The following is an 18,741-nucleotide window of genomic DNA, read 5'->3' on the forward strand; positions in this document are numbered from 1 at the left end:
CGTCTACATAGCTAAAGTCAAAACAATACTTAATCCCATATTTGCAAGCTGTGGCGTCTCTACCAATAATTTTTTTGGGGGGAGGGGGGTGTTGGAGGGGCGTACACTTTAGGCCACATATAAAACTGGTAAGAAGCCACCAATAAAGATTATATATATATATATATATATATATATATATATATATATATATAATATATATATATTTACTAAAAAAAAACAAAGGGTACACGGACGTTAGTGAGGTTCACATTTTACATGCACAAAACCGTACAAATTCAGCAGTTATAGTGAATGTTATCTCAAGTAAATGTAATTTATGCCGTGAGGTAATGTACCTCACCCCCTTCCCAGGCCAATAGTGGCCCCGGGGACCCCATCCTCACGGTGTGTCCACTATATGGTGGGTACCCTGGAGCCCACTCAGGGCACCCACTGCCTTTTGGTTGAAGACCGCAGGGGGAGCCACAGTGCCCCCGCAGCTCCCGCTGGCTCCCCAGCTCCAGTGAGCGGTTGCATTGCTCCCGCCCATAGGGAGCACCTAAAAAATGCTGCTTCCAGCAGGCAAGACCAATGTTTTTATTTGTTTCGCTGCCCTCTTCACAATAGGCATGGAAAAAGATGTAAAGTCTGTTTCCAGCAGGTGGGAGCATTTTTCATGCTCCCGCCCACTGGGAACGGACTTACTGTTTGCTCTTGCTTGGTGGGAGCTTTAAATTGCCCCCACCATGTGAGAGCAAACAGAGGTTTCCCTTCCTGCACTAGTGTGGGCAAGAAAACCGCTATGTCTTCCCCAGGACATAGCAGGAGCCCATCCCTTGGTGATGGGGTCCCCAGGGCCATCAGTGGCTCCAGGAGGGGGTCAGCACTGGCCCCCCTCCCTTATGGTGGCATGGCGGGACCAGGAGGGTTGGCAGTCCCCAGGGCCGAAATTGGCCGGGTAGGGGGCCACGTAGTTCCCCTCCTCCTATTTGTGAATGGCCAGGCAATGAGGGGTGACAGTCCTCAGGGTCAAAATCGGGGCCTGAGGGTCAGGATTTTCCTTTTTTTTTTTTTTTTTTTGCATGATGGGATATTGCATGGCGAGAACACATTTTAGGACACTCCCTTGTTCTCGGCCCCCACTTGATGAATCACCCGAAACTTTCAAGACAGCAGCTGAAGTGAATGGCAAACTAAAAATTTTGTGAAGATTTGCTAAACAGCGCCAAAGTTATTAGCAAAGCAAACAATGCTTAGTATATGTGTATATATATATATATATATATATACATATATATATATATATATTTATATATATAGAAATTCACTGAGAAAAACAAAGGTTACAAGGTACAGGAACTTTATAGTTAGGAAATAGGATTAAACAAAACCTTCAAAATTAACTAAAAAAGAAAGGTTATAGGGAAGTCATAGTTAGATTCAGATTTCACACTCACAAAACCACAGAAATTCAGCCTAGAGATATTTCAAGTAACTATAACGTGTGCTCTAAGGTAACTATAACTCGGGCCCTCACCATGAACATTTTTTTCATCAATAACTGATAATATCACTGTGACATTTGCAGTAAAATTATTGAGGAGAAAACTGTGCATGGGGAGGGCATGACCTATAGTTATCTTAGGGCACAAGGGCCTGGCATGGCATTGTGCTGCCCCCCACCCAAGCTTGCTGCTCCTACCTCCCTCCTCCCTCCTCCCTGCCATCCATTGTCCGAATCCATGGCAGTCCTCCATCATTACAGCCATGTGTGGCCTTTGTCCTGCTACTGCTCTTCCTGCCTGCCCTGAGCAGTTAGCTTGCTGTCCCAACCACATCCTCCTTACCCTCTGTTGCCCGAGTCCATGCACCAGCTCCTCTCTCCTGCCCTGCATGCTCCAATGGGCTGCCACTGCCCTTCATTTAGCTTGATGTTTCTGCCCACTCTTCCAGCCCTCTGTTATCCAATTCTATGCTCCATCATTGCCCTTCAGCTTAGCCTCTGTGCTTATCTTGCTGCCCCACCCTTGTTCCTCCTGCCTTCTGATGCTTGTGTGTATGCTTTTCTCCCTTCTTTTTGTCCACCATATTCCATGCACCACTAGGTACTTATAGTTCAAACCAAGTTCCTATAGAAAAAGCTGTTTTTTGCTTGCCTATATCTTTGGCGCTGCTTGACGAATCTTCATGAAAGTTTTCAATAACGTTTGACAGTCGCATGAGTTGCTGTCTGGGAAGTTTCGGGGTGATCTGTTAAGTGGGGGCTGAGATAAAGGAAGGGTGAAATTTAGAGTGTTTTCAATGTTAATTCCAATTGGAAAAATTGAAAAGCGATAGCTCAAAAACCACTGGATGAAATTACTCCAAATTTGGCAGAAAGGTAGCTCTTGGTCCACAAAAGAGCCCTTTTTGTTATTTCGTGTAAATCTGTTCAGTCGTTTTTGAGAAATTTAAGGAAATCCAAATTTGCATATCTAGGGCCGCAAAGGATCCATGACCCCTCCTGATCACGTGCTGAGATCTCATTGGCTGCCAACACTTCAACAAGGAAGTGTTGGCAGCCATCTTGGGACTCGGCGGAAGCTGAGTCCCAGAAAAAAAATAATACAAAATACAAAATGGGCCAGGGTAAAAACATTTTTACCACAAATTCACGACAGGGTCGCAAACCCACTGTAAAAATTTAAAGTGATCGTTTTTAAATAAGCCCCTGGGTGGGCCAGGTCCTGGGGGCATTCTTTTTTTTAATAAGGGGGACCTCCTGCCCCCCCCTGGGACCACCACCTCCCCAGGACTGTAATAAAATATGAGCGAGGGGCCACTGTGCCCTGGGGTGCCCACCCCCAGGACAAAGCCCTTTGCTGTGGCATAGCTGCGACTTTAACAGTTGCCGCCAAGTCACAGCAATTATTCCGCTTTTTGACAGCGGGACCTGTCAAATAGATTCCACTGTCAAAAAGCTGACTTTTTATCTCTAATCCCTAAAGCAGCTCCTTGGTTGCTGGAGCAGTGGGACCACAGGGGAGGCCTTGAGGCTCCCCCTGCAGTCCCAGATAGCCGATAAAGGGCTTAGTATAACAAAAATAAAAAACAAATAAAAATAGTGAGGCACCGCGGGGGAGGCCTTGAGGCTTCCTCTGCAGTCCCTGATAACCCTTAATGGCAAATTACAAAATACATTAAAAAATAGTGAGGGACCGCAGGGGAGACCTTGAGGCTTCCCCTGCGGTCCCTGATAGCCCTTGAGGGCATATTACAAAATACATAAAACAATTGTGAGGGACCGCAGGAGAGGTCTTGAGGCCCCCACCCCTGCAGTCCCTGAGAGTTCATAAAGGGCTAAAGAAATTTAAAGAAAAAAAAATTACATAGCTCAAGTGTGAAGGTCACAGACCTACACACTAAGTGTTGAGGGTTCAAATCCCGATGTGTCCCTGGTTGTTTCCCTTTTTTTTATTCAGTTGTTTGAGGCTCAGACTGAAAGGTGATGTTACTCTTATTGATTGAAAAATACATATGTCTTTTTAAGTTGTGCAGAAATATCTCAATCTAAGTATATCATCCATCAACACCTAAAAAACTCCCTCTCCCTCTCCCTTTCCCTTTCCCTCTCTCTCTCTTTCTCTTTCTCTTTCAGTCTCTTTCTCCCACTCACAAACCCACTCACACACTTACACACCCACTCACAGACCTACTCAGACACTCACACACCCACTCACAGACCCCCTCACGTACCCACGTACCCACTCACAGACCGACTCAGATAGTTACACATCCACTCACAGACCCCCTCTGACTCTCACACACCACTTACAGACCCACTGACAGCCTTATGTGCTCATTCACAGACCCACGCACACACTAACGCACCCACTAAAACACTGATGTATGCACTCTCACACCAAGACAGACACTCTCACAGACACTCTCACCCCAGAAACACCCTCTTACACCTTTTCTCAGTCCCAGAGAGGCTGCAGCCAACTCCCGTCATGCATGGCTAAAGGGCCATGCACAGCATGGTGTTCGGTGGTTAGGTGGGTTGGCTGCAGGGTCTGGCTGCAGGCCAGGTCTTGCGGGCAACTTCCGCTGTGCAGGGGTGAAGGCTGTGCATGGAGCATGGTTGGTTGCTTATGGAGGGTTGGCCTCAGGGTCTGGCTGCAGACGGTGGTTGGATTCATGTATAGTAATGAAAATTACTATACGTTAAAAAAACAGAAATTCACTGAAAAAAGCAAAGGTTACAGGGACAGTATAGTTATGAAATAAAAAAAAATTAAAACATAGAAGTTCACCTATAAAATAAAGGTCGCATGGATGTTATAGTTAGGCTCACATTTTAAATGTACAAAACCATAGTAATTCACCGGTTATAGTTAGAATTACCTCAAGTAACTAAAACATGTGCCGTAAGTTAACTATAACTCGCTCCCTCGCCATGCACTGCTAATTACCCCACAAATTATGGCACTAATGATAACATAATTAATAAAGTCACTGTAACAGCTGCAGTAAAATTATTGATCACATACCTGTGCATTGTGGGGGCTCCTGCCCTGAGGGATGGTGGTCCCTGGGGCCTCGGGGAGGTGGTGGTCCCAAGGGTTGCAGGGGGTCCAAAACTGACCCCCAATATATTTTTTTTCAATCTCCCTCGGGGAGGCAGGTCCCCGGGGCTGCACCCCCCCACATAATTGATAAAGTGCCTCGAGAGGTAGTGGTCCCTGGGGCTAAGGGGGGCGCACGGCCCACCACACATCTTTTCATAAATACCCCAGGAAGGTCGTTGTCCCACGGGCTGCGGAGGGACCGCGCGCCCCGCAGCACATATTTAACTCATTGCCCCGGGGTGGTGGTGGCCCTCGGGGCTAAAGGAAGCCCTTGGAGTGGGGCCCTGTGCGCCCCCTCCTCATTCAAGACCCCAATGCCACCGAGACCTGGCCCACCAGGGAGCTAACAAAAAGAAAAGGGTGGGATACCGCCCTTTAAAAAAAGAAAACGGAAAAATAAGTGGATCGAGATCCGCAGATTTTGCCCATATTTTAAAAAAAATGCTTTTTAGCCCTGACGAGGTGTTTCAGGGACCCCAGCACCAGAGCTAAGTGGTCAGAGTGACTCTAACCTGGCACCTTTTCTTTTTTTCACTTTTTTTCTGGGACTCAGCTGAAACCAAGCCCCAAAATGTCTGTCAACACTTTGTTGTAGAAGTGTTGGCAGCCAATCACATATCAGCCCGGGGACTGTTGGATCCATGTCCCTATATATCTATATTTTTTGGCCTTAAATTTCTCCAAAACTACTGAATGGATTTCTGCCAAAACACAAAAAAGTGTGATCTGTGCAACAGGATCTAACTTCTTGCCAAATTTGGTGTAATTCCATTCAGTGGTTTGGGCTGTATGCATGTCTAAAGGGCCTATGGAAAAATGAATGGGGAAAATTAATTTTTGAACCCCCCCTTTTTCTCGGCCCCCACTTGACAGATCACCCCAGAAACTTTCAATACAGTAGCTTTACTGACCATCTATGGAAACTAGATCCTAACTATAACTATATGTTATATATATGTGTGTGTACATATATACGTGTGTGCATTCTTTCCCCACATTTAAGCTTTAGTTCTAATTTTCAGCTCTGTAGATCATTTAGAAGGTGTTGTATATTGGTCCCAAGATGGCTGCCAGCACTTCAAGTGCTGGCTGCCAATCAGATTTCACTGTAAGATCTGTGCTTAGGCTCCGCTCAGATATCTATATTTCTTTTTCCTTCCATTACTCAGAAACTGCTACAAAAATTATTTTCCTTTGGCGTCTAGGTCCTAACTATAACTACCTATTGGTGACAGCCAGTATGTAATACATCTCTCCCATAGGATAGCATTTGCCATTTCAACCCGGAAAGTGGGTACCCAAACCTTCCTTTTTATTACATTTAAGTCATCCTTAAGGTAGGTCCTTGCCAGCCCCTATTTAAGTGTTTTTACAATGTTGGACATGTACTTTTAAGTTTAACATGCCTAGATAGTGAAAAACTCTTAAATTAATCTTTCACTATTGCAAAGAACAATTTCTCCCATAGGATAGCCTTGGGATTACCTTAAAAGTTGGAATGGAATTAAGTATAATTTCCAATTGGAAACCAATAGGTATGTGGAGTTTGGTTTCCCTAGACTCACAATTTAAAATCGTAACTCATGGTGAATTCAGATTTATAATTTTAAGTCTGAAAATGCCACTTTCAGAGAGTTGACATTTTCATACTGTAACCATTGTGTGCCTCTGCCTGTCTCTGAATACACTTGCGGGGTAGATGACAGATGGACTTTGTACATTCCTATTAGACAGTTGCACAGAATGGGGAGCTGGGTTGTGGCATTTGCATACTGATGGCCCATCACCAGGCTGATAGGTCTTCCTGGGATGGGTGGGAGGGAAGAGTTGAGACTCACTTCTGAATAGGGCTGTGCCTCTCCTCATACAGCGGATTGCCCAACCCTCTGTAGAGTGTCTAGAGCCAAGGAAGGCAGGAAAGGGAACTTGTGGACTTCAAAGGAAGGCCTGGAAGTTTCTCCAGCCTTCCTTTCCAGCCTGGGAACCAAAGTACAAATACTGGACCACAAACCCCACCAAATCAGATCTCTACTAGAAACAAGGGCACTTAGCCAGGAAGAAGGACTGCTGTGCTGCCAGGAGGGACTGGCACCCTGCGACTGTATTGCTGTTTTGGCCTACTTCTGCTACTGCTGTAGGAGGAACTGCCACTTTGTGGCTTGCTCTGATGTGTTGGCCTGATGCCTCCTGCCTGCTGCTTGTGTACTGCAGTGAGAAGAACTGGACTTGCTCTCTATATATTCTTGAATCCAAGAGTCTCCAAGGGCTTGCTGGTTTGCCCCATGTTCTTTTGCAGTTTCAGGGACATCAAAGGCTGCTTGCAACTCTGCTGGTGCTGCTGGACCCTGCCAACTGTGAGTCCTACATTTGCCTGAAGTGCCCCCTCCAGTCATTGGCCTCAGAAGTGGGTTCTGCAGCTGAAAACTGTCGAAAGTGAAGCATCGCCCTGAGTGCTGCAGAAAAATCGATGGACAGCCTCACAGAAATGATGCATCACATCTACAACTACAAAAACTGACGCATCGGCCCGGGCACGGCAGAAAAATCCTTACATCGCATCCTGGCCAACGACGCAGTGGCTCCACCACTGAGCAACCCTGAAGACGACGCTTTGCGCAACCCGACGATGATGCATCACATCTACTTCCATAGGAGCCTGACAATGAAGCATCACCTGAGTGTGGCAGAAAAATTGGTGCATCATCTTCCCGCTGTTGATGCATTGCTACAACTAAGGTACTGTTCAGCTGACCCTGCATCGGTTCTATAGCCAGCCTCACCTCCATCGCGGTCAGCCTGGATTTTGACTTTGCACCGGTCCCCCATGACCTAAAGCAACCTTTCGACCGCTGTAGACTTCTAAGCACTATTTACACATTTAATCTATAAAAATTCATATCTCAACTTCTACTGATTTAATTTTGTCATTTTGGTCTTTTTTACTCAGATAAATATTATCTATTTTTCTAATCTAGTGTTGACTGTTTTTGTGGTGTCTTCCACTGTGTTACTGTAATCAAGTGTTACACAAATACTCTACACATTGCCTTTTAAATTAAGCCTGGCTGTTCTGTGCCAAACTACCAGGTGGTGAGCACAGGTTAATTTAGGGTGTGTATCAGCTTTACCCTGACTAGGATTGTGGTCCCTACTTGAACAGAGTGCATACCTCTACCACCTAGAGACCCGTTTTCTAACAGTGTCATAGAGCTTCCTCAATGTGGATGCCCTTTTCATATGGTCCCTGGATTTCCATCCACCAATTGTGGATGGTTGTTGACTGTGTGGTGTTTGTGGAGAATTGTTAAGTGTCTAGGTTAGTAATGGCTGGTGTTGGCTCAAGTTACGTGAGTTTAATCTTGCTCAAAAGGTGTGTATGAATTAATCTACCACTGAAAAAGACAGTGCTGATGATTAAAGGGATGCTAAAGAAAGACACCTCCTATCACCCAATATCCAGTTGCAATTTGTAAAGGCACAAAGTGGGAACCTGGATCCAGACTAAACAAGATAAATATTTTCTAAGGAATAGGAACAACAGTGGAAATCCACCAAAATTGTGGAATAACGGTTAGCTACATCACTTTCCCTCTGACTCTCTCATGACATTGCAGGAAGTGACATTACACGTGTTTTGACTGTCATGAGTGGTCATTGTATGTTTTTAAATTGATCTGTATTGAAAAATGGAGACTGCTGCATAGAACTAGTGAGTCATATGTTAATTAGAGTGAAACTTTCAGCCCTTTTAGGTACAAAGGTGTAGTGTCCTGCTGGACAAGTTCTAGTGTTTTACCAGACACTTGGCTGAGGGCTGGCCTTACACTCACATCCCACACCCATCCAACACAGGCATCACCAGTCAGGTGACCCTGCAAATAAAAAGAGCTGGGCGCACGTGCCCAGGGCCAGTTCCTAGAACCATGCTACCATGTATGTGTCAGTCATTTAAGCAGCATGAGTGTCTGGGGCCCCCAGCACTACAAAAGGAAGAAATTAAATGAGGGTGGAAGAGAAAATCAGACTAAGTGAAATGGAGAGAGAGCAAGAGAGAGAGAGAAAGAGACAGACAGGGGAATGGAGAGAGGTGAAATCAAGGGGAGGCAAAAACAGAAACTGGGGAATTACAAAGAGTGCTCGGGGGAGCAAGAGAGCCACCATAGGAGGGCGAGAAGAGAGGAAAGAAGGCAGAGGAGGGAGTAAATTAGACATACAAAAGCAGAGAGACAGTGAGAAGAAAGAACAAGAAAACGTAGGCAGATGGGGAAGAGACAAGAAGGAGCGAGGAAAGAGTGAGTGAGTAGGAAGGGGAGAATGATAGACTGGGAAAGGGAGAAGTAAAGTGAAGGAATGAGGGTTGTAAATATACGTCGAACAAAGGAAGACAATAAAGCCAGAGAAAGAGGGGAGTGAATGGCAAAATAAAGTTTAGGGAGTAGAGAACAGGGAGTGCCACCATTTTAGCGCCCTCCTGGTCCAGACGACTAAGGTCTTTGAATTAAAATATGTGGTAATGTATAATGCTCCAATTACTGAATGAAGTACTAAAATCTGGAGTACAATCCGCCAGCTTATTTTCCTTCACATTTGGGATACTAATGTAAATGGAATAATACCACCAGTACTCCAAATGTTTGAATTGCAGGAAAGTTATTTCACAAAAATCTGATTGCAGTTTGCAGTTTTCTTCAGACTTCGTCCTACTGAGCCTATCCCCTTTGTCAGTCCTATTGAGCAAGAGCTGTCTCTGGACCCAAGGTCCTCGTAGCCCTGGAGACATTTTGATGCTCAGGGCAAGTTCTCCCAGGCATGCATGCATTTCTTAGCTCACAGCAAGTCCATCTCCTTGGAGCAAGTACCCTAAGCATGGAAGCTCTTCAGGAACTTGCTACATGGAGATGGCCTTGCTGAGAAACAATCTCAGTATGATCTTGTGGACTCCAAAGGCAAGGACCCAGACCTCTAAGTTCTACAGACACGTGATGGAGTTGGACGTTTAAGACAGAGCAAAGCACAGTTTTCTATCAGGCTTCATTTTCAAGGAAGACTTCATTCTTTCTCAGCTCAAATCAGGTTCCATCTTTGCTTTGTCTCAAGCATGGGTTTTAAAGAGTGAACTAGTTTAATATTTACAGTAATGCTACACCAATCCTAATACAGTTCCCATGCTTCCCTCTCCTTTGTTTGTGGCAGTGCTTTGCACTTCTACTTTGGAGAGGGTTTCTCACAATAGAAAATATTTCATACACTCAATTTCAAGATGACAGGGCTGTGCCTAAAACAGGATAAGCCATGCCTCCCAACTCCACCTATGAATCTCCCAGTTCACCTGGGTGAGCTACAACTGAAACCCTCTCCGACAGCCAATTGTTGATGGTGACTTCCTATGGGACACAGGGACAAGAAAGTCTGTCTTGACCTGGTTACTCATACTCTCACCAACTTCAAAGCTCTGCTTTAGGTCGTTGCATCTCATGTAAGGTTATTTTCTGTCTTTTCTGAATTCCAGAAATTCATCTGTTTTTAGTGGCCACAGGAGGATCATTCAAAGTATCTTTCAGAAATAGACCCTTTACCAAGCCGATATTTTAGTATACACGCGGAGCTATGGAAAGGATTTTTTCTGCACTCAATGTAATTAACACCCCCATTACCAACAAACATTCAGACTAATCCACGTTTTATGTTTTTTAGACTCGATCAAGAAATTGAAGACCTTGAACGGCAAGAGCTGCACATATCCACTAAAGAAGCAAGGGTCTTGAAGAAGCTCAAATCAGTGGAGAGGACTTCAGAAGATATAATCAGGGTAAAGTGTAACATGACTTCAGGTTTCCAATTAAAGAAATCCTTTGTTGTACTTTTCTTAAAGTGCATCTGTCCTTACACACTGCATAGGAGCCATCAGCAGTGTAAAAACAAACTCAATTACATACACCCGATTGCAATGCGGAAATCTTATTTAAAATGCCATTACAGTATGTTAACCGTGCATGAACGCAGCCACCCGCCTCATCCTGGACCTCCCACGCCATGAACACATCTCCTCACACCTCACCTCTTCACTGGCTTCCAGTTGACAAGAGGATCACCTTTAAAATCCTCATCCACGCACACAAATCCCTCCACAACACTGGACCAACCTACCTCAAAGATAGTGAACTTCCACACCCCCATTCGCCACATCTGCTCTGCCGACCTCCCACTTGCCACAGTCACCCACATCCAATGCGCCACCATCCGAGGCAGATCCCTCCCCACCAACCTCCGCAAGACTCAGAACCTCCTGTTCTTCAGATAACACCTCAAGACATGGCTTTTCGAACAGTAATCTGCCTCCTCCCCACCCTCCTTACCCCCCCAAAGTGCCTTGAGACCCTTACGGGTGAGTAGCAAGCTCTATACATTTTGTTGATTGATTAATTGATACACAATAGCATTTCTGTGACCATAAGAAAAAATAATCATTGGCAAAGCCAATAGCTTTGGTATTAGGTAGTATGATGAGAGGCTAGGAGGCTAATCAGGCTTTGGGAAACCCTAACAGATGCCTTCTCTGTAGCCTGTGCACTAAGGGGCATATTTATGAGTTTGTCACACAGTGCAGCGCAGCAAGTCATCTTGCTGCACTGCACTATGTGACAGGGAAAGGGCAGGAATGCTTTGTATTAAGTCAATACTGTGCATTTCTACCTTTTTCCCTGTGCTAGCGCCCTTTTGGCAGCCTATTGCCAAAGCTGGCACCCTTCCACCATGGTGCAAGGGTACCTGCGTTTCATGAAGGATTGTTTTTGTGCAGAAAGGGGCACCTTCCTACACAAAAGCAATCCCTGAGGCATAGTCCTCTAGCTTTGTGTGTTGCAGAATGCAGCATACATAGAAAGAGGAAGTAACAATGAAAAATAAAGATATTTCTTTCTTCACGCATCCCCTGGGAAGGCATAGCATTTGGTGCATTCCCAGGTTTACCAGTTCTGGTAAAACTGGGAATGGGTCAAAATCCATGGGAGTTGCATGGGAACATCCATGCAACGCCTTCCCAGGGAGACTAAGGCAATGCAGTGATTTGGGCCGCATTACTCCAGATTTATGGAGCCACTCAGGGCTCAACAATGTGGCCTTACGTGGCTTTTTAAATCACATTTAAGGTTTGCATCACGCTTGTTCGGAGCACACAATGCAAATCGGCTCATAATTATGCATCCAAATGTTTAGTTAAAACTGTTACATTACGTTGAAAAGAGATAAAGTAGATTATGTGATTGAACTGTTTGATTTTGAAGAAAGTATTTTTTATGTTACATTCCCAGGTGCTCTATGGGTGTAGATTCATCTCACTGTGTCGGCCTGACTAAAAAAGTCATTACATTTTCCTTTTTACTCTTTTTTGCAGGCTGTGAAGGCAGATGTTCGAGAAGGTATGTTTCAGTGGCTTCTTATGTCCTGCTGTCTGACAAAGACGTCCTCATTTTAATTGCCTTTACAACCCTAATTACTTTACATCCCTAATTACTGTCAGTTAGGGTTCGCCAGGAGTCACAGCTGTGACCCCTGGTTTGCCCCTTGCAGCCTCTGGCACTCCCTTTGCGACCTCTCATCTCAGAGGTGGCACATCAGTGCCAGGAACACAGGGGTAGCTCATCCTTATGGACGTGGTTGGGGTTCCACTTCTTTGTTTTCTGTCAGCTTTTTTTATTACATCAATAGTGAATAATATTACATTATTCACTATTAGTGTAATAAAAATAAAAATGAAGTACTATTAGTTGGGATACGACCATCCCTGGCAGGTGAGGTTAGTAACACAATGCTTTTAAATATATGTTGTGTGTTTACTTGTGGGTGAGGGTGTGATTATATGAGAGAGAGTGTGTGTATGTGTAAACATATGTGTGTGAGTGAAAGTGAAGGTGAAAGAGCGTGTGATGTCACTTCTGCTATCCCTGGCATTTTGGTGATTTGAAGTCCATGCTCTTCTGTAGATTTAAATTTCATTCTAATAGGTCCTTCTCATGCAGTAAATTTACCATTGCCATCATTACAATTTAGAACATGCTATATCTGCTGTGGATGAGAGACATTGATTCCAAAGGGCTTTCAAAAGCAATATCCACAGGCGTACTTGTGCCATCACGTTTAGGAAACCCCATGCAGAAGCTGAGTATGTGTGCATAAACAAAATAATCTGTGTGATACCGGAATCCTCAAATTTAGAGGGCAGATCCTTCAAAATATGAGAATGTGCAAATGTCCAATTCCTGAATGTAAATATCTACCCACGTGATTTAGCAAAGGGCCACTGGTTCAAAGGATGGCAGGATTAAAGATAGGTTCCTAGTGCACTTGCAATGTAGACGGTGCTCCATTTGCCTTAGGTCTCTCTGTTGCTGTGATTTTTTAAGACTGTTCATGGTATGGTACTTTGAATGTTTTCGGAATACGTAATGCAGATGCACAAGCTTTTAGGACAAGATAAACTGGCAATTGTGTTAAAACACAAATAAGGCCAAATTTTCTTAAATTATCCAGGTTCAGTTGTTTGTATTCCTTTTGCTACGATGATCAAAATAAAACTATATTTACTACAGAATATGTATATTTATTGTATTTATTAACACAATTAAGTAGCAGTTCTAATAGTTGCTGTTCATAGTGGCATAATCCGATGCATAAGAAAAGAGAACAGATTGTGAATAGCATGAAAAACACATGGTGGTAGATGAAATTTGATGGGTCATTTAAAAATGCATACAGTGCAAGCGACCAACATATAGAAAAGTCATATAAGTACATACTTACATATGGTGGGTGGGTGCAGGGTAGAGGAGGGGAGTCATGCCAGAGCCAGAGATGTGATTCGAGCTCTCTGTTAAAGATATCAAGGGAGCGAGTAGCTTTGAATGTATTATGATGATGTTCCAAACAAGAAGTCCTAGAAGAACTGAACTGAAGCTAGGGGGAGCGCAAGAGTGATTAAGTGATGCAAGGGGGTGGAGGCCGGTTGTGTGTAGTGGAATGCATCTATGTGTAGGAGAAAGAGTAATGGGGAATGGTGTAGCTAGGAAGCAGATGATCTCTGTTTTAGTAAAACTGTACATTAGAGGAAACAGTGGAAGTCAGTTTCTAACATCCAAAAGACAATTTAACATTGTAATTGTTAAAAACAAAAGAGGAAATTTTGTCCCCAGGGGATTTATTGCAGTGTGAGCACAGGAGATCCTCAAGTATGGAGCCTCGAGGAACCCCACTTCACAGAGGGGTTGGTGGAAAGTTCAACAGGAGACTGAAAACAAGCAAATAAAGATGTATAAGGACAATTGTTGTGTCCATGATGCTAATGGAGGCAATAGCCAGGATTATGGTAGAGTAGTCAGCAGTATCAATGATGTTGAGAGGAGGTGGAAATGAGTAGAGAGAGTAGGTGATTTTGGTGCATGAAAACAGGTAGAAAGAGGCATGTCTTTGGGCTGTTTCCACAAAGTGAAATTTACAGAAGCCAAATTTCAGAGTTTAGCAAGAAAATGAGTCCAAGGACCTGGACGTCTAATTACTAGTGCTTTATATTTTATAGCACTTTTAAACAGTGAACAATGCCATGTCTGCTCAATTCTAAATCAGGACACAAATAATGAGTGATTGAGCTAAACACTTGTAATGCAAGAGTGGGACAAAGAATACAAGGACATACTTGGCTGAGAATGTTGACTCAACATTTGAGGACATTGGCAGATCTGAAATAGTCTTAGTACATTTTAGATATGAATGAATGATTGCATAGCCTGTATGGATGTTATGTTGGAGTATGTCTTTATAGAACCTTGGCTGAGCAGCTTGTTTCATGTACAATTTTTAATTAAAGATTTTTCAATGCACAGCACATGCCAGGGCCACAATGATGTACAATGTTGCAGGAAATGAAACCTCTAGTGAATACATGAAAGTAAACATTCTAATCTGAAGTCAAGTAGGGAATATCAGGTTTATGAGGCGGGAGAACACAAAACTATAAAAAAGTGAGAGGAGAAAGAGGGAGAAATACTAGACCTGGAGCGAGAAGGGTGCTGAGCCATATTAGAAACAGGGTTTCTGATTGGCTAGGGTATGCACCTAAGCCAGGCAGAACCTACCCACTCTATTCAATCAATCAATCAATCAATCAAGAAATTTGTATAGCGCACTACTCACCCGGAGGGTCTCAAGGCGCTGGGGGAGGGGGGACCGCTACTGCTCGAACAGCCAGGTCTTGAGTTGCTTCCTGAAGGAGAGGTGGTCTTGGGTCAGACGGAGGTGGATGGGGAGGGAGTTCGAAGTCTTGGCTGCCAGGTAGGAGAAGGATCTTCCTCCCATGGTGGCTTTTCTAATGCGTGGCACGGCGGCGAGGGCGTGGCTGGTCGATCGTAGCTGGCGGGTGGGAGTGTAGAAGGTCAGGCGGTTGTTGAGGTACCTGGGGCCCAAGTCGTGGAGGGCCTTGTGTGCGTGGGTGAGGAGGCAGAACGTGATTCTCTTTCTGACGGGGAGCCAGTGCAAGTCTCTCAGGTGTCCGGAGATGTGGCTGTGTCGGGGGATGTCAAGGATGAGGCGTGCGGAGGCGTTCTGGATGCGTTGGAGTCTTTTCTGTAGTTTGGCCGTGGTTCCGGTGTAGAGGGTGTTACCGTAGTCCAGTCGGCTGGTGACGAGTGCCTGGGTGACCGTCTTCCTGGTTTCGGTGGGGATCCATCGGAAGATCTTTCGGAGCATGCGTAGGATATTGAAGCATGATGATGAGACGGCGTTGACTTGTCTGGTCATCGAGAGGGAGGAGTCCAGGATGAAGCCCAGGTTGCGTGCGTGGTCCGTTGAAACCTATTCAGGGTGAGGGTGTTACACACCCAAGATAACCCCTGCTCACCCCCGTGGTTGATTGGCATGAGCAGTCAGGCCTATCACAGAGGCAATGTGTAAGGCGTTTGCAAAACACACACAACACACGTGATGCCGCTATCCCCATTACAAAGGAAACACAATACCAAGTTTTATGAAAAAATAAACTGTATTGTACACAACATCATTAAACCAAACGCACCATGTTATTAATACCCTGCTACCCAAGGAGTTGTCAGAACATTACACAGTACTGTTAGTCTGCAGAAACCAGCAGTAGTCACATATAACACACAGGTTACTTATTATTCTGCAACATAAGCAGTAGTCAGGTAAAAACATTACTACAATAATGCACGTCATAAAATCCTCATAAATGCCCAAACCAGGAACATTAGGAAATACATGGCAAGTCATAAAAACAGGTTAGCACAAGATTCCCAGAATGCCCATAAAATGAACATCAGACAGATATATGGCATGCCAATAGCAGGAAAGATATATGATATCAGAGCTACTAGGATATCCTAGGGACACTCCCCTCAGGTCAAAAACACATTGTCCTGAGGGCCATGACATAATCATGAATGCACAAAAAATTGACTTGTTCCCCAGATGGTGTGGGCTCTATAACACACCACAATGTCAGGAACCTCACTGGGCCATCCCACGTCCGCAAGCCATACCTGGTACTTAGCACTCTCATAGGGCTGCTGCCTTCCCAGCAGCAGCGCAGCGGCTCCAAGTGCACTATGATCCATTGGCTGGGCGAGTCAGGGGGCTACAACCCTCCGAAGGCCCTCCACCAGCAAGCGCCCGGCAATTCCCTCACCTCCCGCAATACACTCAGAGGGCAGCCCGGGCTGTGCGGTAAAGACCTAACATAAGTTGTAGTTGGTGGGTGCACAGGTGGCACTCTTCTCAGTGCCTGTTGCCCCGGGGGCACCGCGAGGAGCGCACTCGCTCCGTTCTTTGTTTTCCCGTGCCCCAGGGGCACCTGAAGGAGCACGTTTCGGACGTGCTCTGATTTTACAGCCAGCCCGGGTCTCCAGGCACTATGCAGGGAGTTGCAGTGGTCAAGGGCCACAGCACCCAGCCCCTGGAGACACAAAGGTGGAGCACAGGGCGGCAGGGCCCAACAACAGGCCATCACAAAGGGGAATGCAGACAGTGGCAGTTCCTCCAAGTGAAGCAGCAGGTCACAGGTCAGCACACCAACAGTCCAAGCTGGTTCCTGGTGATTCCCTCCAGCTGCATTCTGTTTCCAGTTACAAGCAAGGTAAAAGTATCTCTGTGTCTCATTTTCCTGGGGAAAACCCCTTGTACTTCTACTCAGTTTTGCAAAGGTTTAACAAATAGGGAGAGAGGAGGTTCCAAACCAGTTAGAACTGGTTCCAGGAGTGTCCCCTCTCTCATCCAGCACAGGTTCCAGACATCAGTTGGGGGTAAACAAGCCCTTTTTCTGAGGCCAGGGCACAGCCTTTACAAATGCAGGTGTGCCCCGCCTCCCCTTCTCTCAGCACAGGAAGACCATTCATTATGCAGATGCATCGCTGTGACACCACCAGCGTCCCTGTGCACAGGCTGTCTGAAAAGTATGCACAAAGCCCAACTGTCACCCTACCCAGACATGGATTGGAGTCAGGCTGCAAAACACCAGAGTCATAAGCACAGAGAAATGCTCACTTTCTAGAAGGGGCATTTCTGTAATGATAATAAAAAATCCACCTACACCAGTAATAAGCATTTCTCACCACCATTACAATGGTACCAAACATGCCTACTCTACCCCTCATAAATCAGACAATACCCTCTAGACTTAAGGCAGGGCATTTCCAATGCAATCCTATGAGAAGGCAGCACTCACAGCAGTGAAAACCAAATAGGCTGTTTGTCACTACCAGGACAGGCCACACAACCAGGCACATGTCCTGCCTTCTACATACATAGCACCCTCCCCATAGGGCTAGTTAGGGCCTACCTTAGGGGTTACTTACATGTAGTAAAAGGGGAATTCTGGGCCTGGCAAGTAAATTTAGATGCCTGGTTTCTGTGGCAGTAAAGGTTTGAAAGGCTACATTGTGGGTTGCGCAAGCAGCACTGCAGGCCCACTAGTAGTATTTAATTTACAGCCTCTGGGTATAGGGATAGCTCTGTACAAGGGACTTACACGTAAATTAAATGTGCCATGTAGGTGTAAGCCAATCATACCAACTTTAGAAGGGAGAGCACCTGCACTTTAGCACTGATCAGCAGTGATAAAGTGTTCAGAATACCATAGTCAACAGCAAGTGGTCAGAAGAAATAGGAGGAAGGAGGCAAAAAGTCTGGGGATGAACCCGCAAAAAGGGCCAGGTCAAAAAAGCCACGAAGACAGGGAAGGGTATGCAGTTATGAATGTCTCTTATTTGGTGCAATGGCACCTTCTCAGGGAAAACTGCAGAATATTAGAGGTCAGAGGATGGGCATTCTATTGAGTAAGAAAAGTGATGGGGAGTTCATGAAGATTTTGAGGAAGACCTAATGAGATATCTTTTGGGTTTTTAATGAAGCTAAATCTGTAGGATTGATTTTGCCTCATGCATAGCAGTTGCTTTGCACAGTTTTTGTATGAGGCAATGATACAACCTGTTGTTGTGTTTATTAAAATGTAACCTTAATGGTGCCTATTCATAAGGCATTGTGAAATATGTAAAGTAGTACTCCTGTAATACTGTTTTATATACTCTTGCATACCTTTGTGAATAGTGCCTAAAATATCTAAAATGGGAATGCAATGTGAATCTTCAGGGAATATTCATATACAGTTAGTACAAATATAAAAGACTGTGCAATTTTTACTAGTAGGGAACATGGACGTTTCAGTGGCCTTTTCACAGAGCCATGTAAGATTACGTAAACAAGTGCTCCTGTAGTACTACTTACCATATTTGTAAATGATTTTGTGGAATGGTCGCCAAAGCATTTCATATCTTTTTAAATATATTTTAATGTAAGTAATTAAACCAGTTAACATATCTATAATCACTGAGTTTTTATTGGTCAAGTTTTATGTCTAGCACTGTCTTTTTGTCAAAAATGCTGAAAAAAAACAAAAGATGTTTTAACATCACTTCTTAAATGGAAGTGACTCATCTTAATTTTCTTGTCAGTATTAGCATGTTATGTTTATGTTTTTCATATATGAGAAGGGGGTAATCCTGGTGGTCAGCAATTGAGACTGTTATTTACATACCTATCTCAGTGGGGCCCATGTCATGGTCTAGGTTTTCTGAGAAAATCAGTGCCC

The 18,741-nt window shown here is 44.6% G+C and overlaps 1 protein-coding gene across 2 annotated transcripts in view; it reads left to right on the top strand.

The window, feature by feature from the left end:
- PALMD (palmdelphin) overlaps nt 1-18,741 on the top strand; it is a 181,787-nt gene that overhangs the window by 132,390 nt on the left and 30,656 nt on the right. For both annotated transcript variants that reach the window (XM_069232142.1, XM_069232141.1), the window contains exons 4-5: nt 10,287-10,401; nt 11,986-12,010. In XM_069232142.1, coding sequence (XP_069088243.1) covers nt 10,287-10,401; nt 11,986-12,010 — 140 coding nt within the window. The remainder of the gene's footprint in view (nt 1-10,286; nt 10,402-11,985; nt 12,011-18,741) is intronic.

This window comes from Pleurodeles waltl, chromosome 4_2 (genome assembly GCF_031143425.1).
Source record: "Pleurodeles waltl isolate 20211129_DDA chromosome 4_2, aPleWal1.hap1.20221129, whole genome shotgun sequence".
In the NCBI taxonomy this organism is placed as follows: Eukaryota; Metazoa; Chordata; class Amphibia; order Caudata; family Salamandridae; genus Pleurodeles; species Pleurodeles waltl.